At 40.7% G+C, this 18,930-nt stretch overlaps 1 protein-coding gene across 1 annotated transcript; it reads right to left on the reverse strand.

Annotated features, from left to right (window-relative positions):
• Nucleotides 1–9,101: 9,101 nt before the first annotated feature.
• On the reverse strand, nt 9,102–14,600 carry LOC134460917 (histamine N-methyltransferase A-like). Its single transcript, XM_063213546.1, has 7 exons — nt 14,518–14,600; nt 13,935–14,114; nt 13,083–13,135; nt 12,440–12,547; nt 11,722–11,852; nt 11,292–11,385; nt 9,102–10,996 (listed from the first exon to the last, which is right to left on the reverse strand). The coding sequence occupies exons 2-7, from the start codon at nt 14,075–14,077 to the stop codon at nt 10,644–10,646; spliced, it is 882 nt and encodes a 293-aa protein (XP_063069616.1). The 5' UTR covers nt 14,078–14,114; nt 14,518–14,600; the 3' UTR covers nt 9,102–10,643.
• Between the last annotated feature and the right edge of the window lie 4,330 nt (nt 14,601–18,930).

Genomic DNA, 18,930 nt, shown 5'->3' on the forward strand with positions numbered 1-18,930 from the left:
GAATGGATCTGCGCCGGGGCCGAGAATGGATTTTTAATATTACCGAAGTTAAAACAAAACTTCTTTAATAAAACTGAACGGATCCTTGTACCATCCTCTCTGCACACAAGATTGTGCGCGCAAGAGAGAAAGAGAGAGAGAAAGAGAGAGAGAGAGAGAGAGAGAGAGAGAGAGAGAGAGCGGCAGACAGTCCAGGTTTCATGCACTGCTCTCTTTGGACACATACTCCCCCAGTTTAATTAGCATTTAAATGCCATCTGCCCCCTCTTCGAGTCCTACCTATTAAACAGATGAAGCGCCTGCGAAAATATTGGCAGTTAAAAATTAAATGACAACAGCGCAGACAACGCTGTCGACGGTGAGAAAGACAGAGAGAAAGAGAGAGAGAGAGAGAGAGAGAGGCAAAGAGAGAGAGGGGGAAATTATTGGATGATTGATACCTGTACAGAGTATCAATACATTATTAGAATCACTCATGTTTTCTGGGTCGTGACTCAATAGAGTGTGATTAAAGCACCCTAGCAGCCCTCGGTATTGACATTGCGAACATCTGACTATCACTCTTAATTAAAGAAAACACAGACGCACGTTTGCCTCGAGAGCTTGGCGCTCTTGCGCTTCTCTCTCTGTCTAATTAACTTCACTCCGATTCATCACATTCATCATCATGGCTTTTCATTTCTCCTTCTTTTGCTGAGGGAGGCGATCGCTTCTCCTCAAGAAGAGGAAGAAGAGAGCGGAGGATTCATCGCTGCCAAAAATAAGAACCAAAATAAGATCTTTAGATTTTTGTATTATTTTTTTTAGTGGGAGACATATTCAATTGCAAGTCATGGATCAAAATGGGAATCGGGTCAGTTAATAGAATCTCCATAATGGCCCCTTTTCATTGCTGGAGATTAAATATGTGGCATGTGTAACACGTTTATAAGCCATAATAATGTCATTAACGGACCGTAAATCACTGCCATCTCCACTAATCTTCCTCATCTAATCAGACGAGTGTGCATACGGTACGTACAGTACAGTACATCTTGAATTGAGCGGTTCTCATGGATTGGCCTCGATTAATGAGGTAGACAGGGGCTAATCTAGATCTTTGTTTTCCGTGGATGGCTCCATATATCAAAACCACTGACTGCACTACTTTGCAAAGAGGAAAATTGATATTATCCTTCGTCAGCCATAAAATAGAAAAGAGAAATGATTTTTTTTTTGTTGGAACAAGAATTGAAGCTGCAAGTTCTCAGAAGAATTGCAGTGACAAAGCAAGGCAACCACTTGAACAGGCAGCACACGTAATTTATCCTGACATAATGCACTGCTCCATTGAAATGAGCAACCAGTTGACTTGACCCTAACCCTTGATCCAGGAACGATTTATAGCACAGCTCTAAGCCTATATCTGCACATAGTTTCACCCATTACTTGTTTTGTTGTTATATTTTTTGTATTATTATTCATTCTAATCATCTTTTTAAACTTAACATCAATTCCTATCCAGGGACTATGAAAAATCAGCCTTGTGGCTATAATCTGGCTCAATTGTATGTTGTGCACTGTCCCTGTCAAATAAACATCAAACTAAACTAAACTAAACTCGCCATATTTGACAGGCCATATTTGACGAGACACCATGCTTATGTCCACTATGAGACTGCACATGATGATCCAAAGCAGGTCCATGGCTGTCTTTGCACATCACCAGCATTAGCAATTCCAATGCACTTTGTGATAGGCTATCCATGTATGAAAATGTAGGTGTTTAAAAATGAATAGGTTAGCGAAGCATGTGGAACATGTGGTTAGGGCCGGGGGGCGTATCAGGGAGACATATGGCTGTCCTTGTCTCTGAGTGATGGACTATGAATGAAGACAGAAAAAAGAGTTTAGTGTCAACAACAAACACCTTCATTATCATTATATACTCTACATCATTCTGTATAGGACACTGAACATAGGCCTAAAACTGAAGAGCTTTGTTGCAAAATGACGTATATCTATTTTGGAAAATTGACATTTTTGTATTTTGTATATAAAATGCATTTTATATAGGTTTAAAAAGTATGCTGTCAAAATATTTGAATGGCAAGAATTCACACATAGATGAAACAAAAATGGTGGGTACGTTGTTTTGCAACAAAACTCTACAACTGTAACATTTTAGGCCTATGCTTTGGTTCAGATCTTCATCAGGTGTACTGAGTTTGCTCACTACAAGCCCACATGAGTGTTGACCTGAAGGAAGAAAAAACATAGCCTTCTACTAGACCATAGGTGGCTAACCCGCGGCTCTCGAGCCGCATGCGGCTCTTTGCCTGGTGTCTTGCGGCTCTTGCGTTCATGCCCAAGTTTGTGTTTATGTCCCATAGGCAATATGCATTGGAATTGCGCACACAAAGTTGATTAGAACTGTGACAAATAAGTGCCCTGTGGTCTTGGTAGGTGTAGTAGGCCTTGCCTAAAGTGCCCTGAATGATCACGTTGGTGTGTGAAATTTGTTACTGCATTGGCCCAAATACAAGACGTGATTTAAGCGTTCTAAAAATAGCGCTTTAAAAAGTGACCGCGTCTTTCGCTTACTAGACAAAATAGCGGCAACATTTTAACCTGAAAGATTTGGCCATCACTCCTCAAGGCAATACAACTCTCAATAAGGTCAAGAAAATGTACTGTCCATATTCTTTAATTCCATCGCTCGAATATGGCGGTAATAAATGTGCAAATGATTATCTGCTCAAGAGAGAGCCGTCTGTCTGGAGCAGAGATGCCGAGAATCTCTGTGCTGCGTAGCCATCTCTGCACTCTGTTAGACGGAGTGCACATGGCTATTGACCCGAATGTGAAAGGATGTTTTAGGTTTAAAATCGTCTAATTTTCGCGGGCTATAGACAAAATAGCGCCAAAAGTAATGTTTCATTCTGGTTTTCGCTATGAATGTCGGCCGTTATAGTCTCAGCCATTGTCAAAGCCGTGCGGGCAGACAGCGTGAAGGTGGGAAACCGATCGACTCGACTTGTCGCTTCTCCCCGCTCAGTTTAGTTTCAAAAGGAAAACTTTGTTTTTTCCCCCGGCCCATTGTCAGCACCCGCTGAAACGTTATGGAAAATGAACGGCCATTTGACGAACCACCTTGTTAAGTTTTGGATGGTGTCGTCGCCAGACATCCAATGGTCATCTCATCTGTGCGCAAGAAAGATGTGCCTGTGTGCGTCTAACCCCCGAATGAAGAGAGGCGGGGAATCTTTATGCCGCTTAACTATATTTGTGCTGTTATAACGAGTGCTTATGGAAATTATGCTGTGAAACGTGTTTTATTAAAATGTGAAAGAATTTATGAACAGAATTTTGACCAGTGGTGTCTTCTTATGTCAAACAACATTTTTTTTATCTTGAAAAAACCTTTTCCCCCAAAAAATTGAAGCAGCAAAAAAAGGGGTGGTGGTCATCTTATATTCAGGATTGTCTTTTAGTCAGGCCATTTAGTTGGAGTGTAACATCAATCTGACACTGTGTGTGTGTGTGTGTGTGTGTGTGTGTGTGTAAGGAAGAGATGGTTGATGTTCATGCCCGTGTTGTTGTTTGTCTTTTTGCTGTGTGTATGTTGTTGCTGATCTGTGGTGCGAGAAGGATGGGTGATGCCCATGTTGGTGGGTGTGCGCTTGTTTGCCCGCGTGATGTTTGTGTGCCGATGTGGCTCTTTGCTGTGACACATTACAAAATGTGGCTCTTGGTCTCCGACTGGTTGGCCACCCCTGCTATAGCCAGCACATCCCTAGACACCCAACTATTGTCAGAGGTGTAGAACTCAAAAGCAAACAGCTCCAACTCAGAAGCAACAGCAGAGGATTTATACAGAAATCAGGGGTGCATTTCTCAAAAGGGAAGTTGTTAGCCTGTTAGCAACGTCGGTAGTTGCCAATGGGAAAATACATTGAAAACAACAAAGTAGCTAATGTAATAAGCAACTTTGGTTTCAAGAAATCCACCCCAGGAGTACAGTATATGACTGGCCTAAATATGCTCATGGTTTGGTTTGGATCTTCATCAGGCATATTGCAGTCATTCACAGAAATGTCTGAGAGAGAAAGAGCTTGAACAGAAAGCCACCATGAGAGTGAAATGGAGGTTGTACGACGTCAAGGGCCTATGAACCCAAAGTGACTTAAATCAAGTAAGTCAGGTCAGTACAAACCAAAATGAAAGATGACCTCAATGAAGCAACAAACCAACAAAACAAAACTACTAGACAGTCTAGCAGCCAGTTTTACTAAACAGCCAATATTGTTGCAGTGAAAAACGTTTAACCAGTAAGCTCCAACACTCAGCTACAGCAGCAGAAGATTTAGGCGAGGATCAAGACAGAGTCTGTGACGGGCAGCGAACACTGAATGAGGGGTTTTAAACCGAGTGAGCATAGATATGTTTAAGGGTTTTAATGACTGGTTTCATGTTGGCTTAGCTCTTTTTTTAAGGCTGGAGGTAGAAGGCTAGAGGAAGAAGAAGGGGAGCAGAAGACGAAACAGAAGACCAAGAAGAAGAAGAAGACGAAGAAGAAGAAGAAGAAGACGAAGAAGGAGGAGGAGGAGGGGAAAAAAGACAATTCTGAGGAGAGAAGCTGTACAGTACAGGCATTCAGAGAGGGTTTTCGTAGCAGGGCTATATTTCAAGGTCGCGCTTCAGCTTCTGCCCATTACAGGCTGTTTGATACATTAAAGGGCCGAGTTTATGTCCTGCCGAAGTCTCACAGAGGTCCGCGCTCTGACATGATGGGTGATAAGAGGCTGTGATTGATAGCGGGAGAGGGGCAGCGGAAAAGGGGGGGAGGAATGGGGGCGTGGGGGGTGGGTGGGCAATGAGAGGGATCTCTTGTAATGGGGAGAGGCTTTTATTCACCCTCTGCGAGGTCTGGGCAGCGTGAAAAACGGCAGGCACTAACTTTGACTTAAAGCTGTCGGCAGGTGTCGGCTGCACTGTCCGGGGAAAGAGAGATGGATCGTGTTCAACACAAAAAATGAAGGAAAGGATGCAGAAGTGGCCTAGGGGAGAAAGGGGAGAAACATGTGAAACAATGTGTTGTCTTCTCAATCACAGTGATGATGAACGAGGATTGTCATTTTAAATATGTTAAGGTATAAAGATAATTAAAATTCATTGTACTGTAATTAAAAATGTAAGTGTTTTCTTAGCATTTTAACAGGCCACTGGACATTGGTCATGAATTTGCTGTAAATGATGTGTACTGTATGATTGCCGCAGCACCATAGGGCTGTACAATATATCGAATTTATATCGCGATATCAATATTGCTGTCAAACAATATCAGATTTCATAATATCGAGTTGATTTTTTTTTGTCATTTATCTATACTGCTAAAAGGCAGACTACGCTACGTGCAATACATTCCTGTCCACTTGAGCCATTGCGAATACAGAGCAGACTTGCTACTCAACACTCAGTGTGTTTCTCTGTGGCTCTCCACTCACACGGCTGTAGGGAGGGAAGATTGTGAATTGTTTCACTAGCACCGTCCCACAAAGTGAACAAGCAGGATATAAAAGAAAAACTCGGTGCCATTACAATCTTCAGATAGCCCAGGCTGTTTACAATCACACTGTTTCTCTGCAGGCAGTCAAGCACTGGTGGTGACAGAGACTGCTTTCTGCAAACAGGAGCTTGCGTGTGGAGAAATAATAATAATGAAAAAAAACACTGGTTGTGAAAATCCCTAGTTGAAAGGTGAAGTGCCACCCAGTGTTTACCCAAGCAACCAGAGCAAATTTATCAGTGTGCTTCATGCAACCGCAACCCTTCAAAACACGTCACCTCCCTCTATAAGCACCTAAAAGCTACAGTTGAACTGGCACATAATGGGCCTTTGAACTGCAATCGAGGAGGTTTTTTTTGTTTATATTATAGTAGAATGTGTCGTGCTGTGCAAGTGCAAGCCTCAGTAGGGCTGGACTGAGGGAGAAATAGAGCCAGCCCGGGCACTTTTGGCTTAAAGGGCCCCTCACAATTAGCGGCACACAACTGACTCACCGGTGGGCCCCGCACCCTGGTGGGCCCCTATTTTCAGAAATGTTAAACAAAATTATAATAATATATATATATTTTTTACATTTCTGAAAATAGGGGCCCACGAGGGTGCGGGGCCCACCAGGAAATGCCAGCTATGCCGGATGGCCAGTCCAGCCCTGAGCCTCAGGGAATAGCACGCTGTACTGTATGTGTTGAGGAAGGAGGAGAGCAGAGCAGAGCAGAGCAGAGCAGAGCAGGATGGAGTCTTCTGGAGTCACACACACACATCTGGCTCCTGGAGCCTTGGGGTTTATTATCACGGTGACAAATACTCTGTCATTTCACTGATAGCAGAATGCACCGTTAAGAGGAAGGAGTTGTGTGTAGTATGTGTAGTATGTATGTATAGTAAGTGTGTGTGTGTGTATGTGTGTGTGAGTGTGTGTGTGTGTGTGTGTGTGTGTGTGTGTGTGTGTGTGTGTGTGTGTGTGTGTGAGAGAGAGAGAGAGAGAGAGAGAGAGAGAGAGAGAGAGAGAGAGAGAGAGAGAGAGAGAAGGCTATACGTGTGTGTGTGTGTGTGTGTGTGTGTGTGTGTGTGTGTGTGTGTGTGTGTGTGTGTGTGTGTGTGTGAGAGCAAGAGCAAGAGAAAGAGAGAGAGAGAGAGACAGACCGAGAGAGAGAGAGAGAGAGAGAGAGAGAGAGAGAGAGAGAGAGAGAGAGAAGGCTATACGTGTGTGTGTGTGTGTGTGTGTGTGTGTGTGTGTGTGTGTGTGTGTGTGTGTGTGTGTGTGTGTGTGTGTGTGTGTGTGAGAGAGCGAGAGCGAGAGAAAGAGAGAGAGAGAGACAGAGCGAGAGAGAGAGAGAGAGAGAGAGAGAGAGAGAGAGAGAGAGAGAGAGAGAGAGAGAGAGAGAGAGAAAGGTGTGTGTGTCTGTGTAGCTTGGGTTTGGAGAAGAAGACTTACGGATGAAGAAGGAAAAGAAGTCATGGAGATTTTCAATTAGGTTTCAAGAGAGAGACCGCCTCTCACTCCCTTCAGGAGGCAGACAGAAGTTGTGAGGAATTTGCATTTGACAAGAATGCACTGGTGTAAATTAGCCAAACTTATTATGCAGCCACTGGAGTAATCAGACAGAAATTGCACAACAGATCCAGCACAAATCCGTAATTTATTGGCTATATTGAAAAGGACTTTACGCCGGAGCAACACAACTTCAGCTGGTGGACCATACACTTCAGCTAATTTAGCCTCCAATCGATGATGAGCATCATATCAATGAAATTGTGCATTTGATCAGACATCACTTTCAGTTTCTCTGTCGCTGGTCTCTTATTTCCCGTATGTGGACTCATAAAATGTAACAGGCAAGGGGCGCCACCTTCTGGCCAATATGTTAACATGTTGGAACTTGGGACATAGTGTAGACTGGACATTGTTCATTGAAGACTATTGAAATGAAATGAAAGTAACCAAACATTTTAATAATTTGGCCATATAGTTATAAAAACAGTGGTAGCATCAAAAATGCATGCATAGCAATACTATATATAGATGATTCAGACTAGAAATGTGTCAAATGACGCAAAAAGAAGCACACAAAAGCAGAAAAGCAACAAGGTATGAGTCAGAAAGAATCATAAATGTAAAATTGATCCTATTCTTGCTTCCCTTCACTTCCCCAGTGTTTGTGTTTTTGTCTAGCTGCATTCAATATAAAAATCATTGGTTCATTATTACCAGGGCTGTAGTGGTCAAATTAGAGGTGGGTAAACTATGAATTTTTTGATCAGACAGACCGTGACGCGACGCGACGCGTGTATCATCGGTGTATCTGTGTATCTACAGGTATGAAAATGGGTTTGAGGCCAGGCATGATAGTAGGCCTATAAAGTATCGGTATCAACGCATCCAAAATGGTCATTTGTTTAAAAGCCACTAGAACTTTTTGGCATGCACATTCATTTGTCTACTATAAATGACAATTAAAATCTCTTCAGTTAGGCCTATAGGCCTATCACATAATTTGTGTGATCATATGATGCAGAGTGTGCCTTTGCTACAATCCTAGATAGTAGGCCTAACACCTATATTGGAGTAGCTCAACAGCATAACAATGCAGCTCAATTTCATAGGCCTATTCCACTTTCTGCATTAGGTTTTTAAAAATAGATTCACCATCATGTACTGTAGGCCCATCTCAGCCATTCCCCACAAAGATGAATGGCATTAGGCTATAACATTGGAAACTAAATATAAAAAACACAGCATTTGTGGTTTTCAACTGAATTGATAATGAAGTGCTATTAGGCTACATTTTAGGCTTATATTTTTATAAGACACCTCACAATTTACCCCACCACCATCAACCATTAGGCCTACTTAGCTAGGCTAGGGCCTACTTGTAGTGGCATGGTGCTCATAGATTAGCAATAGGCACTGCAGCCATTAAGAGAGGAACTGGAGTTTTACCTACCATTCATAAGCTAACCCATACAGCGTTATCAATAACTGCAAAGGAAATAGACAGAAGAAGAAGCTGATGAAGAAGAAGCTTATAATTTCTTTACTCAGGAATGAGTCCTTCTAGCTCTGAGAAATTGCTTTTGCAAATAACTTGGACATGTCAGATCATGAAATAATTTTTAGGCTAAGTCTTGTGACAAGGTGTAACAAAACTTGTACCTCCCTAAATGATGGATTTGGTGGTGTTACTAGGCTTACTCCTGTGTTAGGTTACTTTCATACCTGGCTTCACACGCGGGATTTTTTCCCCAACTCCACCGCGAACGTGCATTTGCGTTTCTATCGGCATTGCCGTCCGTAGAACCGGCGGGCAGATGCGCTTTCGCTTGTAAACATGGGGCGCACTGGCTTGTCCCCTACTTCTTTCGGACAAACGTTGCGGAGTGGCTAGATTTGATGAGAAGGGCGTGACTAATTTGCGAACGGTAGAGAGAAACCTGGAGTGGATTCCTACTAAATGATTCCTACTAAAGCGTTAAGTATGTTCAACAATATTTTTTAAATGACACCACATTTATTTTGGATTATTCCAACGGCAGATCACAAGGAACAGGGAACTTTGACGTGCGTAATTGCCATTAAGAGCTGCGTAAACGCTATTTAGAGGTGGGTAAACGCTATTTAGAGGTGGGTAAACGCTATTTCCTAAATTCCAGAGGTGCGTAAACGGCGTTTACGTGCGTTTACCCTCCACTACAGCCCTGATTATTACCATATACTGCAGATCAGGGGTGGGCAATTATTTTGGCCGAAGGGTCACATTGGGTTAAGAACATTGAACGAAGGGCCAGATGTCGCAAACATTTTGCCCGTCATAAAGCACCAGTTCAGTCAATTTCAATATGCTGTTGTATTGCTCACGCTACCCTTGACTTGTCAGTACCCGGTGATGCCACATTTTTCGGCTAAGCCCTTTACGAGATATGAGCTATTCTAATGGGGGCAGCGTTTGTTTACTTTTTTTTTTTTATTAACATAGGCCTACTCCAAATATTTTCCCATAAGGCACCGCTGTTTGTTAGTTGTCTGCTGATGTTGTATAACCTTTTGGATGTTTTTGGGAATAAATAAAAATGTTTTTATGAAATGTAAACAAAGAGCTGCCCCCATTACAATGACCAAGATCTCGGAAAAGGCTGAAGAAGAAGAAAAAAAAATCTCAGGTACTGACAAGTCCAGGGTAGTGTGAGCATTACAACTGCATGTTGAAATTGACCAAACTGGTCCTTTAATGTACTATGACATGACCCACTGGCTATTTCAATCCTGCATTTCCTAATGAAATGTATTCAGATTAATACAGTAGCCTATGTATTTGATTAATTTCAAGCCTGCAACACCACTGTCTTGAGGAGTCGTTTTAAGAATGTTGGGTGACAGTATCATTTTGGATATTAAAGTTGCATTTCTTGTAAAGGCTCTGCAGGCCAGATGAAATGGTGCAGTGGGCCGCATGTGGCCCTCATGGCCTGACTTTGCCGACCTCTGCTGTAGATCCAGCTATTTGTATTTTATCAACAGTGTGCTGCACTGCCCTCTAACGGTCAGCATGGCTTGAACACCTGAAAAAGAAATACAAATTTAACATGGCACCAGTCCACTTGATGGTTTAAAATGGTACTAGAAAATCTCGATGCCTGCTGTCTGACTTATCTTGATGCCTTCTGACAGTGTCTTTGACTTGAAGTCAACAGTTATAACAACCAACCATGTCAGACGCGCTGCAGGCAACTATTTTCAAGAGTTAAAGGTGCACCGTGTAATATTTTTTGGTAGTTTATTTCCACAATCCATGCTGCCCATTCACAAATATTAGCCTTTTCATGAATACTTACCAACACCATCAAATTCTAAGTATTCCTCATGACTGGAAACATGAAAAGGGGAATCTCCGTTGTCTGTCATTTTGAATTTCCAGTAATAGACATTTTTAGCTGCAAACCTACTGTACTTCTAGTACTTCTAGTCAGACTAGTAAATATTTGTTCATTATTTGGTAAATATTCATTAACATGTCAGATCTGGCAGTACACAGCCCAATTTCAGTGAGCGGAATAGTTGCAATACCTACTCTGGCCACCATCCTACACAGTGCACCTTTTAAGCATGTATGAGCAAAGCGGTCAGGCTGCAGTCGAACATAAAGCGACCATCCTTCTCCGTGCAGCACTTGCTGCGGAGCAGGTCCAGAATCTTGGCCTTGGTCTCGGCGCTGTAGGCCTTCTCGAAGCTGTCCTGATCGGTCATGAAGTCCAGAAGCATGGCCCCCAGCTGGCTGCCCGGTACGAAACACTCGCTGATGTCCATGGTGTTGGGGATGCTGTGCTCCTCGTACTTCAGACCCATCTTGTCCAGCTCCCCCTTGATGTCTCCCGCCGAGATGTACTTGGTGACCGACTTGGTGCACAGGTCCTTTGTGAAGGTGCTCCACAGGGTCCCCCAGCCACTGCCAGCTAAACGTGAGAGGAGCGCATGAATAAATATTAAGATATATGAAGCTACAGGTCATTACAATTTTGGTGACTGTAACATAGACAATAACAAAGGCTATAGCGAAGGCTCAAAATGGCTCAGCAGGCTGCTTGGGCCTGAGTTTGCCCACTTCTGGTACATAAACTGTCACAAGTCCATTCGTAATGATGAACTGTACAGTAGGCCTACATCAGTTGCATTTGCATGTGTGTACAATACTGAACAGAAAGAATTGATAGAAAAGTCAATTTAGATGAAAACAACTAATTTGCAGACCTGCTTCATGAATTATCATCAGCCTTCCCTTTTCTCTCAGGAGAGTGTGGAAGAACTTGATGACGGCAACGTAGTCATCCATGTAGTAGAGCATCTGTAGAGCATGGAAAGGTGAGGATTAAGGATCATAATCTGCAAGATAATCTGCAAACCAGGTGTTCCTGTCAAACTGTTAAAAGTTTTGAACTTTATTATATGAACTATGCTATGCAAATACAGCTATTACTGTCACTTATAGGCTAACAGTTTGCAAAAAACGCTTTTTAAAAGCTTTATTAAAACTTACTGTGGTAGGCCTGAATTATTTATTAACACTTTGTAAAAAAAAAAGGCCTACTGAACGATTCAGTCGATTCAAAACCCCTTTGCTAGGCTATAGCACAAATGTATGTTCCACAAATTGGTGGGCATAACTGCACAACAACTGTACCTGAATCATGGACATGAAATCAAATTTCTTGGCGTCTTTAATGCCCTTAACTTGCTTCTCATAGTCAGCGCATGACACCGGGTGCCACGTGAAAGGAATCTTCTGGAAGTTTGCGTCCTTCGCCACAGAACCTGTTGAAAGGAGATGGAACAACACCTAGGTAAATTATTATTTTATTTAGTCATTTTATTTAAAAAAATATATACATATAAAAATAATAATAATAATTAAAAATTATATATATATATATATATATATATATATATATATATATATATATATATATATATATAGTGATAGATTGTCAGGAAACAAGTGTGGAGAGAGAGACGGGGAAGGATCAGCAAAGGACCTGACCTGAATCAAACCCGTTTTGCCGGTGTAGCAGCCCAGTGCCCTACCGTTAGAGCCACGATAGGGCCAATAGGTACATTATTCTGTCTAAATTTGGAATGGAGATAGATAGGCCTAATATCAAGGAACTTGGGATTTAAACGCTGGCACCATACTCATCTCTTTATTACAGTGGAGCATATTAAAAATATATAAAAGTTTTAATTATCTTTATTTGGAGATGGAGTAGAATGTGATGACTTACTCAACCTTCTGCTGGAGTTCACACAGAGATAACATGGGGGAAATTGGGGACTGAAATGATGGTGTCATGCTGATTTTATTGCTTAAGTGAGTAGATGGAGGTTTTGAAAGTTATATTCACTTTTGAAGTTTCCGATGAGATCAGTGCTCGGCTCCACAATGTCAGCACTGAGGGGAGACGAGGGGAACTTTGACTTCAGAATATTCAGCATGTGGCAATCCATTTCACCTGTTGAAAAGAAAATGAGGTAACTCTTTATAATACAGTAATGCCTGCTTATAAAGACAGTAAATAATTAACTAATCATGAACAAAACATTTTATTCATGCTTTATAAAATATCTACAAATATGTTAAAGATTTTACAAACCTTTCAACAGAGTATTTTTTATTCATTTACAAACAATTCATAATGTTTGATAAATAAAAAATATTAACATTTCTCAGTCATTTATAAACATTTGTTTATGTTTTGTTCATTATTTACTAAGTATTATTAATGCTTTATAAGCAGAGACTATCATTAAATGTTACAGAAAATGAACACTTTTGCACATAGCTGTGTAGTGTATAGGCAATTACTGCATAATACACAACAGATCGATTGCTTGTTTAATAATAGGCTACTGACTACAATTCTGATTACAATTCAAGTTATTCTGATTAAATATTGACACATAGCAGACACAAATATTACAGTAGAAATGGCCACTAGATGGAGACATAGAACAGGGAATCAGAGCATGCAAAAAGCCCGCTCCTACCTTGGCCACTTCCAACCCCAAGATACTTCACATCAGATTTTCCTTCTCCAATTCTAAAACAGACAAAAGCTCATGTTTTACAAATGTGTAATCAATAACTTCTTTAAATGTAAACTTTATGCCTTTCATACCACCTCATCTAATATCCTTTCTATTTTGCAACAGGATTCCGATGTCTTTTCGAGGTTTATTCAGTTTATTGAATACTTCCACCTTATGAAACATAATAACAAGGCCAAACACTTGGCTAGTCATTAAGTCAGGCAAATCCATATTTACATGTGATAATGATTAATTTAGCAACCAGCATATTCTATAACAACTAATTTGAGTTCTTTAAATTCAGTCATAAATAAACCATGACCTTTCAACAAGTGCAATTATCTAATGCAGCTAGGGCTTATAGTGTCACACGGTTAAAGTAAACAGTCTGTGGAGGCAGTTGGCCTCCATCCAGATGTGGTGAAGTGGACATACAGAGGGTAGCAGTTTAATGGTGCAGTAAAATGTATATAAGGAAAACTAAAGAGAAAGAGATGTTGTAGTTCATCTAGTAAAACAAGCTGACAAGAAGAAGGGTGGATGGTAGAACAAGGTGCTTAATTCCACCCAGTTAAGCAGTATAGGACAGCAGACAGTTAAGCAGTATAGGAATCATGTTCATCCAGTTTGTGATTCATTGTCTTAACCCTCCATATCTCCCCTACATACGAGATAGGTAAAATAAAAGCAGGCTACTGTACTTTTGGTCTAATGTATTGCAACATAATGAAAATCATATTGCATTTACATAATTCAACATTGTTTATAATGCTGTAATGTTTTTTCATGCTCATGCTTTTTTGCCCCCACCTTGCAAATTCAGCAGGGAGAACTTTGTCCATGAACTCTCGCATGGCCGTGTGCTCCCCAGAATGCTGAAGGTAGAACTGGAATCGCTGGACGTAGTCGCCCGTGTAGCCAGCCTGGGCCTGGGATGCTGCAGAGGTGTCCATGACGATCAGTTTCCTGTGTCACTCACTCCTAGAAAGTCTTAAAAACAGCCAACAACAACAGACATTAAATCACCGCCGCAGCCAGCCAGCCAGCCGTGGCCATGTGCTGAGAGTTCAGCTGCACAAAGTCCACTATAGTTGCTTTCAGTTGGTCAAACTTCTTGCTCGGGAGGACTTTCAGCCAGATGGGTGATATTAAGTCAAGTCAAGTCGGTTTTGTTGTTTATTTCTTTACATGCACGGGTCATACAAAGAATTTGAAATTACGTTTCTTACTTTCCTATGCAGAGACATAGACATACTTTAGGTATAGACATAGACAATATAGACATAGACAGTACACATACAGACATTTAACGTGCAAGACTGGACAACAGAAATCTGACCGCCCAAGTTGGCTCTCAAGAATATAACACAAGTCAAAATTAAGAAACTGTTACCTTTAGTGCTTTTGCAGGGTGGCTTTTGGTAGTAAAACTTGGAGTGTCTTGGTGGAGGGAGCCCTAAGCTAATGTGAACGTGTGTAGGGGGGAGTGTCCTTGTTGCATAACAGGCTAGAGCTCTATACACAAGGGAGTCCTGGCCGCAGCTGCTCAGTGAAATTCCAGTCTCATACAGTCACCATCACAGCCAATCCCCTTTACCACCCTCAGCTATCACAATCATACTGTACGTGACCAGGAGTAGCCATGTGCAGTATAGTATTAGTGTCATGGAAAGAGTACAGAAAATGTGTACTCAAGTAAAAGTATCTTTACTTTGCCTAAATTCTACTCAAGTACAAGTAAAAGTACCTATCTAAAAATCTACTCAAGTGAAGTAAAAAGTACTTCGCTTAAAATGTAATTTGAGTAAAAGTTACTTACTTTTAATTAGCTTTCCTCTTGAGAATGTCATGTTTATTTTTCTTGAATATCGTCCTCCATGACCTATATCTCTTGCTTGGCACCAGCCATCATCCAATACATTGATACAAGATAGTAAAATAGTGGAAATGCTGTGTGCCATCCTGCACAATCTTTCATTTCCGGCGGATTGTGGCATTATTGTGCATGGCATTTTGTCTCTCAGTCGGTTTTTTTTTACTCAGTACTCAGGCCAGGTTCCAGTGTAATTGAGTAAACTACTTGGGTCAAAATGTACTCAAGTACAAGTAAAAGTATTAATTTAAAAAAATACTTAAAAAGTACAAAGTATTCATAAAAGCTACTCAAGTACAATACTTGAGTAAAAGTAATTAGTTACTTTCCACCCCTGCTAGTAGACCTATTTCCACTGCACTGTGGCACATCATTTCCATCCCAGTCAGTCGCAACCTAAATGCTGCAATTTTTTTAGCATTCTGTTTGAAGCACATTTCAGTCAACTTATCCTTTTATTTCTTCCATTTCAAGAAGGTTACAACTAATGTACACAGCGCCAACCTATTTGTATTGGCAACCCCTCATTTTATTTACAAAATGTGTAATATATCCGTAAATGAATGGAAATATGCACAAGTTTTTACCACCAGGATCTTTCAACTGGAAGTCAGAATATATTTCACCTGTTATGATTCCTGGTTGATACCATGCTTGATTTTTGGTCGGGTATTCCCTTCCTTAAAGACTTTTTTGCAGAGTATGCAAACATCCTGTTTGTGGGCATTACTGAAAAGCTGTACTATTGCCTCATCTGACATTAAAACATTTGTAAAAGGATTGTGCTTTGTCCGTGTTTTCTTATACAAATATCAGATGTTCCCTTTTATGAAGCTATGGGATCTGCCTTGGTCTCCACCCAAAAAGCCCTGTTTTGTGTTTAAAATAATGCTTGTTGAAACTAACCTACCCAAGACTTCTGTTTAAAATAATGCTTGTTGAAACTAGCCTACCCAAGACTGGTCCTATTTGGCCTTCAGCTTTCCCCACTATTTGCACCAAGCTTTGCAGACTTCAATGATAATTTTTCCCCTTACCCCGACATCCAGTTTGGCAGATTTCTGAATAACATACTTTTATGCTGCTAAAATGGCACTACCCTTGGCTTTTTCAAACAATGTATTGGTGTATTTATTTAGACAGTTGTTTTTTTTAAATATCATCTCTAATTTATATTCTGTTACATACTGTCTAACTCTTTGGTCCTCTGTTTGTATGTGTGTTGTCTACACTTGTACGTTGTATGTGTGATACTGCGGTGACATGAATTTACCCTCTGTGGGATAAAGAATAATACAGGGCATAATTACTTACGTACTTACTTACTTAATTGGTTTTCACAGTGATATCCAGTAAAGGGTGTCCATACCAATGACCAATGACCATGACCTTTTTCTTTTTTCCCCTCTCATAATTAAGTTTTTAATGTTGTGTATTTTGTACTTTTATCAACCACAAACTATAGTAAAAATCATGGTTGACCTTATTGTTTGTTGTCTGGAGATATTTCCCATTATGTGCTATACTAATGGGCAGGGCTGCATGTATTAAGTGAAGCCTATACTAAGTTTAGAAAGTATATTCTGTTTTTAATGTGGCACATGACAAAAAACTACATTCTAACAAAATATTACAGGTATTACAGCAATCAACCCAATCCCAAGGCACTGGTTCATATACGTTCACGAGTTGAGCATGTCAAACATTGTCTTGCACAACATCCTGCAGTGGTTTTGAACTATGCACACAGAAAAAGGGAGAGGCAGGCTGTGAATGTTTAGAGAAAGATTGGTCATCATCTGCGAAGAAGACTTTACAGATTACTTGACCTGGAGTGTAGGTGGTCCATTGTCTCAACTCCTGCATGCCACACAGTTTATTCACCAATGGAAAATGAAGGTAAGAATGGACAGATGCAAGCATGGTCGGATTGCCAGATCTCTGAGATTAAAAGTGGAGATTTTTCTAAGTAGCTTCGCAGCCAATGTCAATCCTGGAAAACAGGGACTGACTAGCAAATGTGACAAGGTTATCTGAAGCACTCAGACTGAACAAAATAATCATAATTAAGAAAACAAACAAAATCCTTACACTTAAAGTACATATTAACCGTCAGTGGCCTGAACAGTGTGATTACAGCTAACTTGAACTTGCAGGGTGGGGGTGAACTAGCCTAGAAACCTAGATGCCCCTAGTGGCCGCAGGGCTTAGCTCGCTAGGCTAAGGGTGAACTTGAACTTGGTGAACTTGCACAATGCAGGGTTAACTTGTACTGCTGCCAGCAAAATTTTTAACCCTTAACCTGGTCTTGGTGTGGCTGTCTATGTCCAGCCAGAATACAGGCACCAAACGCAATACTAAAAAACCCTTTATATTAGAATGGCCTTTTTTCAGGTTGCAGATTAGATTAGATTAGATTAGATTAAATTTTATTTATCCCCAAGGGGAAATTCTTTTTCCAGTTTGCTCTGTAGATTAAAAAGAGAAGTAAAAATAATATAAAAATAAAAAAGTAGATAAAAATAAAAAAGGTGATCATTCAGAAAAGTCCAGGAGTTTCTCTTTGTCCTTAATGGACAAATTATAGAGTTGCATGGCTCTAGGGACAAATGATTTCCCCAGTCAGTCAGTCCTGAATTTCAGTGCTCTCAGCCTCTAGCTGAACACACTCTTTTGTTGGATGATTGTGTTGTAGAGTGGGTGCGCCTTATTGTCCAAGATGGTGAGCAGTTTGCTCAAAGAAAACAAACAATGACAATGAAGTGAAGTTCTCCAGCTCTTCTCCCACAACGGAGCCAGCTTTCCTCACCAGTCTGTCAAGCCGCGCAACATCTCTCTTCCTTATGCAGCCACCCCAGCAGACCACTGCATAAAAAGTACACTGGCAACCGCAGACTGATAGAACATAGTGAGGAGTGGGGAGATGGGAAGGTTTGGGAAGTTGTGGGCGAGGTGGGAGGTGCCGGGGTGAAAGTGCCTGGTTTCTGTGATGTGGTTTTGTTTTTGTGTTTTTTTGTTTGTTGGTTTGTTTTTGCATTGTTGTTTTTGTTTGTTCATGTATGTTGTTGAATAATAATAATAATAATAATAATAATAATAATAATAATAATAATAATAATAATAATAATAATAATAATAAAAGAATGGCCTTATTTTCTGTAAAGCTCCAGTCAATCCACATTTCTCTTGTTCCAGGACTAGAATATTGCCTTTCATTGCACAATGATTGCTAGCCTGGCTCTCACGCAGAGCCTTTGTGCATTTCCGCTCAACTTCACGAGGGTCTGGAAATCTTAGACGAGCCCGAACGGAATCAGAAATTTCACAGCCTGTCCAATCAGAATAGCGGGGCGGGGTATATACAAGTCAGTGGTTGAAGTAGTACGTGATTTTAAAAAAAGCCACGTGAATTCTCCAATCAGGTTCAAGCTGTTTATAACACACCCATACCTTTCCAGAGCTAAGCGATTGACAATGTTCCAGAATCATCGAGAGAGAACCAGGTTAAATGATTGCAGTCATGTACAGTGTACCGGTATGTATCCTTTCCAGTGGCTGCAACCTCCTTCTTGTGGTTAAATACACACTTCTTTCTTATGACTTTGTAAACAATGGAATGCCCAAATATACAGTTGTACAGTTAGGTCAGTTTATTAATTATTCATACATTAGTTACATATTTCAAGTTTTTCAACCGCTCCACCTAACACCCTATTGATATAGAGCAGCATATCCTCATATGTACACCACTAATGCGCTACACATGCTATTGTTCAGTACCAATTTCCTCAAAATGGAAATATCATTTCAAGTTACATGGTGGCCACTTACTGTATGGCAGCTTCTTTGTTCACCTGGTGCAGACCCAATCCATAACAAGTAATAATAAAAACAGGTGGTGAAGCAAAGAAGCAAATTGATCCTTTTATGATT

Source organism: Engraulis encrasicolus, chromosome 13 (assembly GCF_034702125.1).
Source record: "Engraulis encrasicolus isolate BLACKSEA-1 chromosome 13, IST_EnEncr_1.0, whole genome shotgun sequence".
Lineage (NCBI taxonomy): Eukaryota > Metazoa > Chordata > Actinopteri > Clupeiformes > Engraulidae > Engraulis > Engraulis encrasicolus.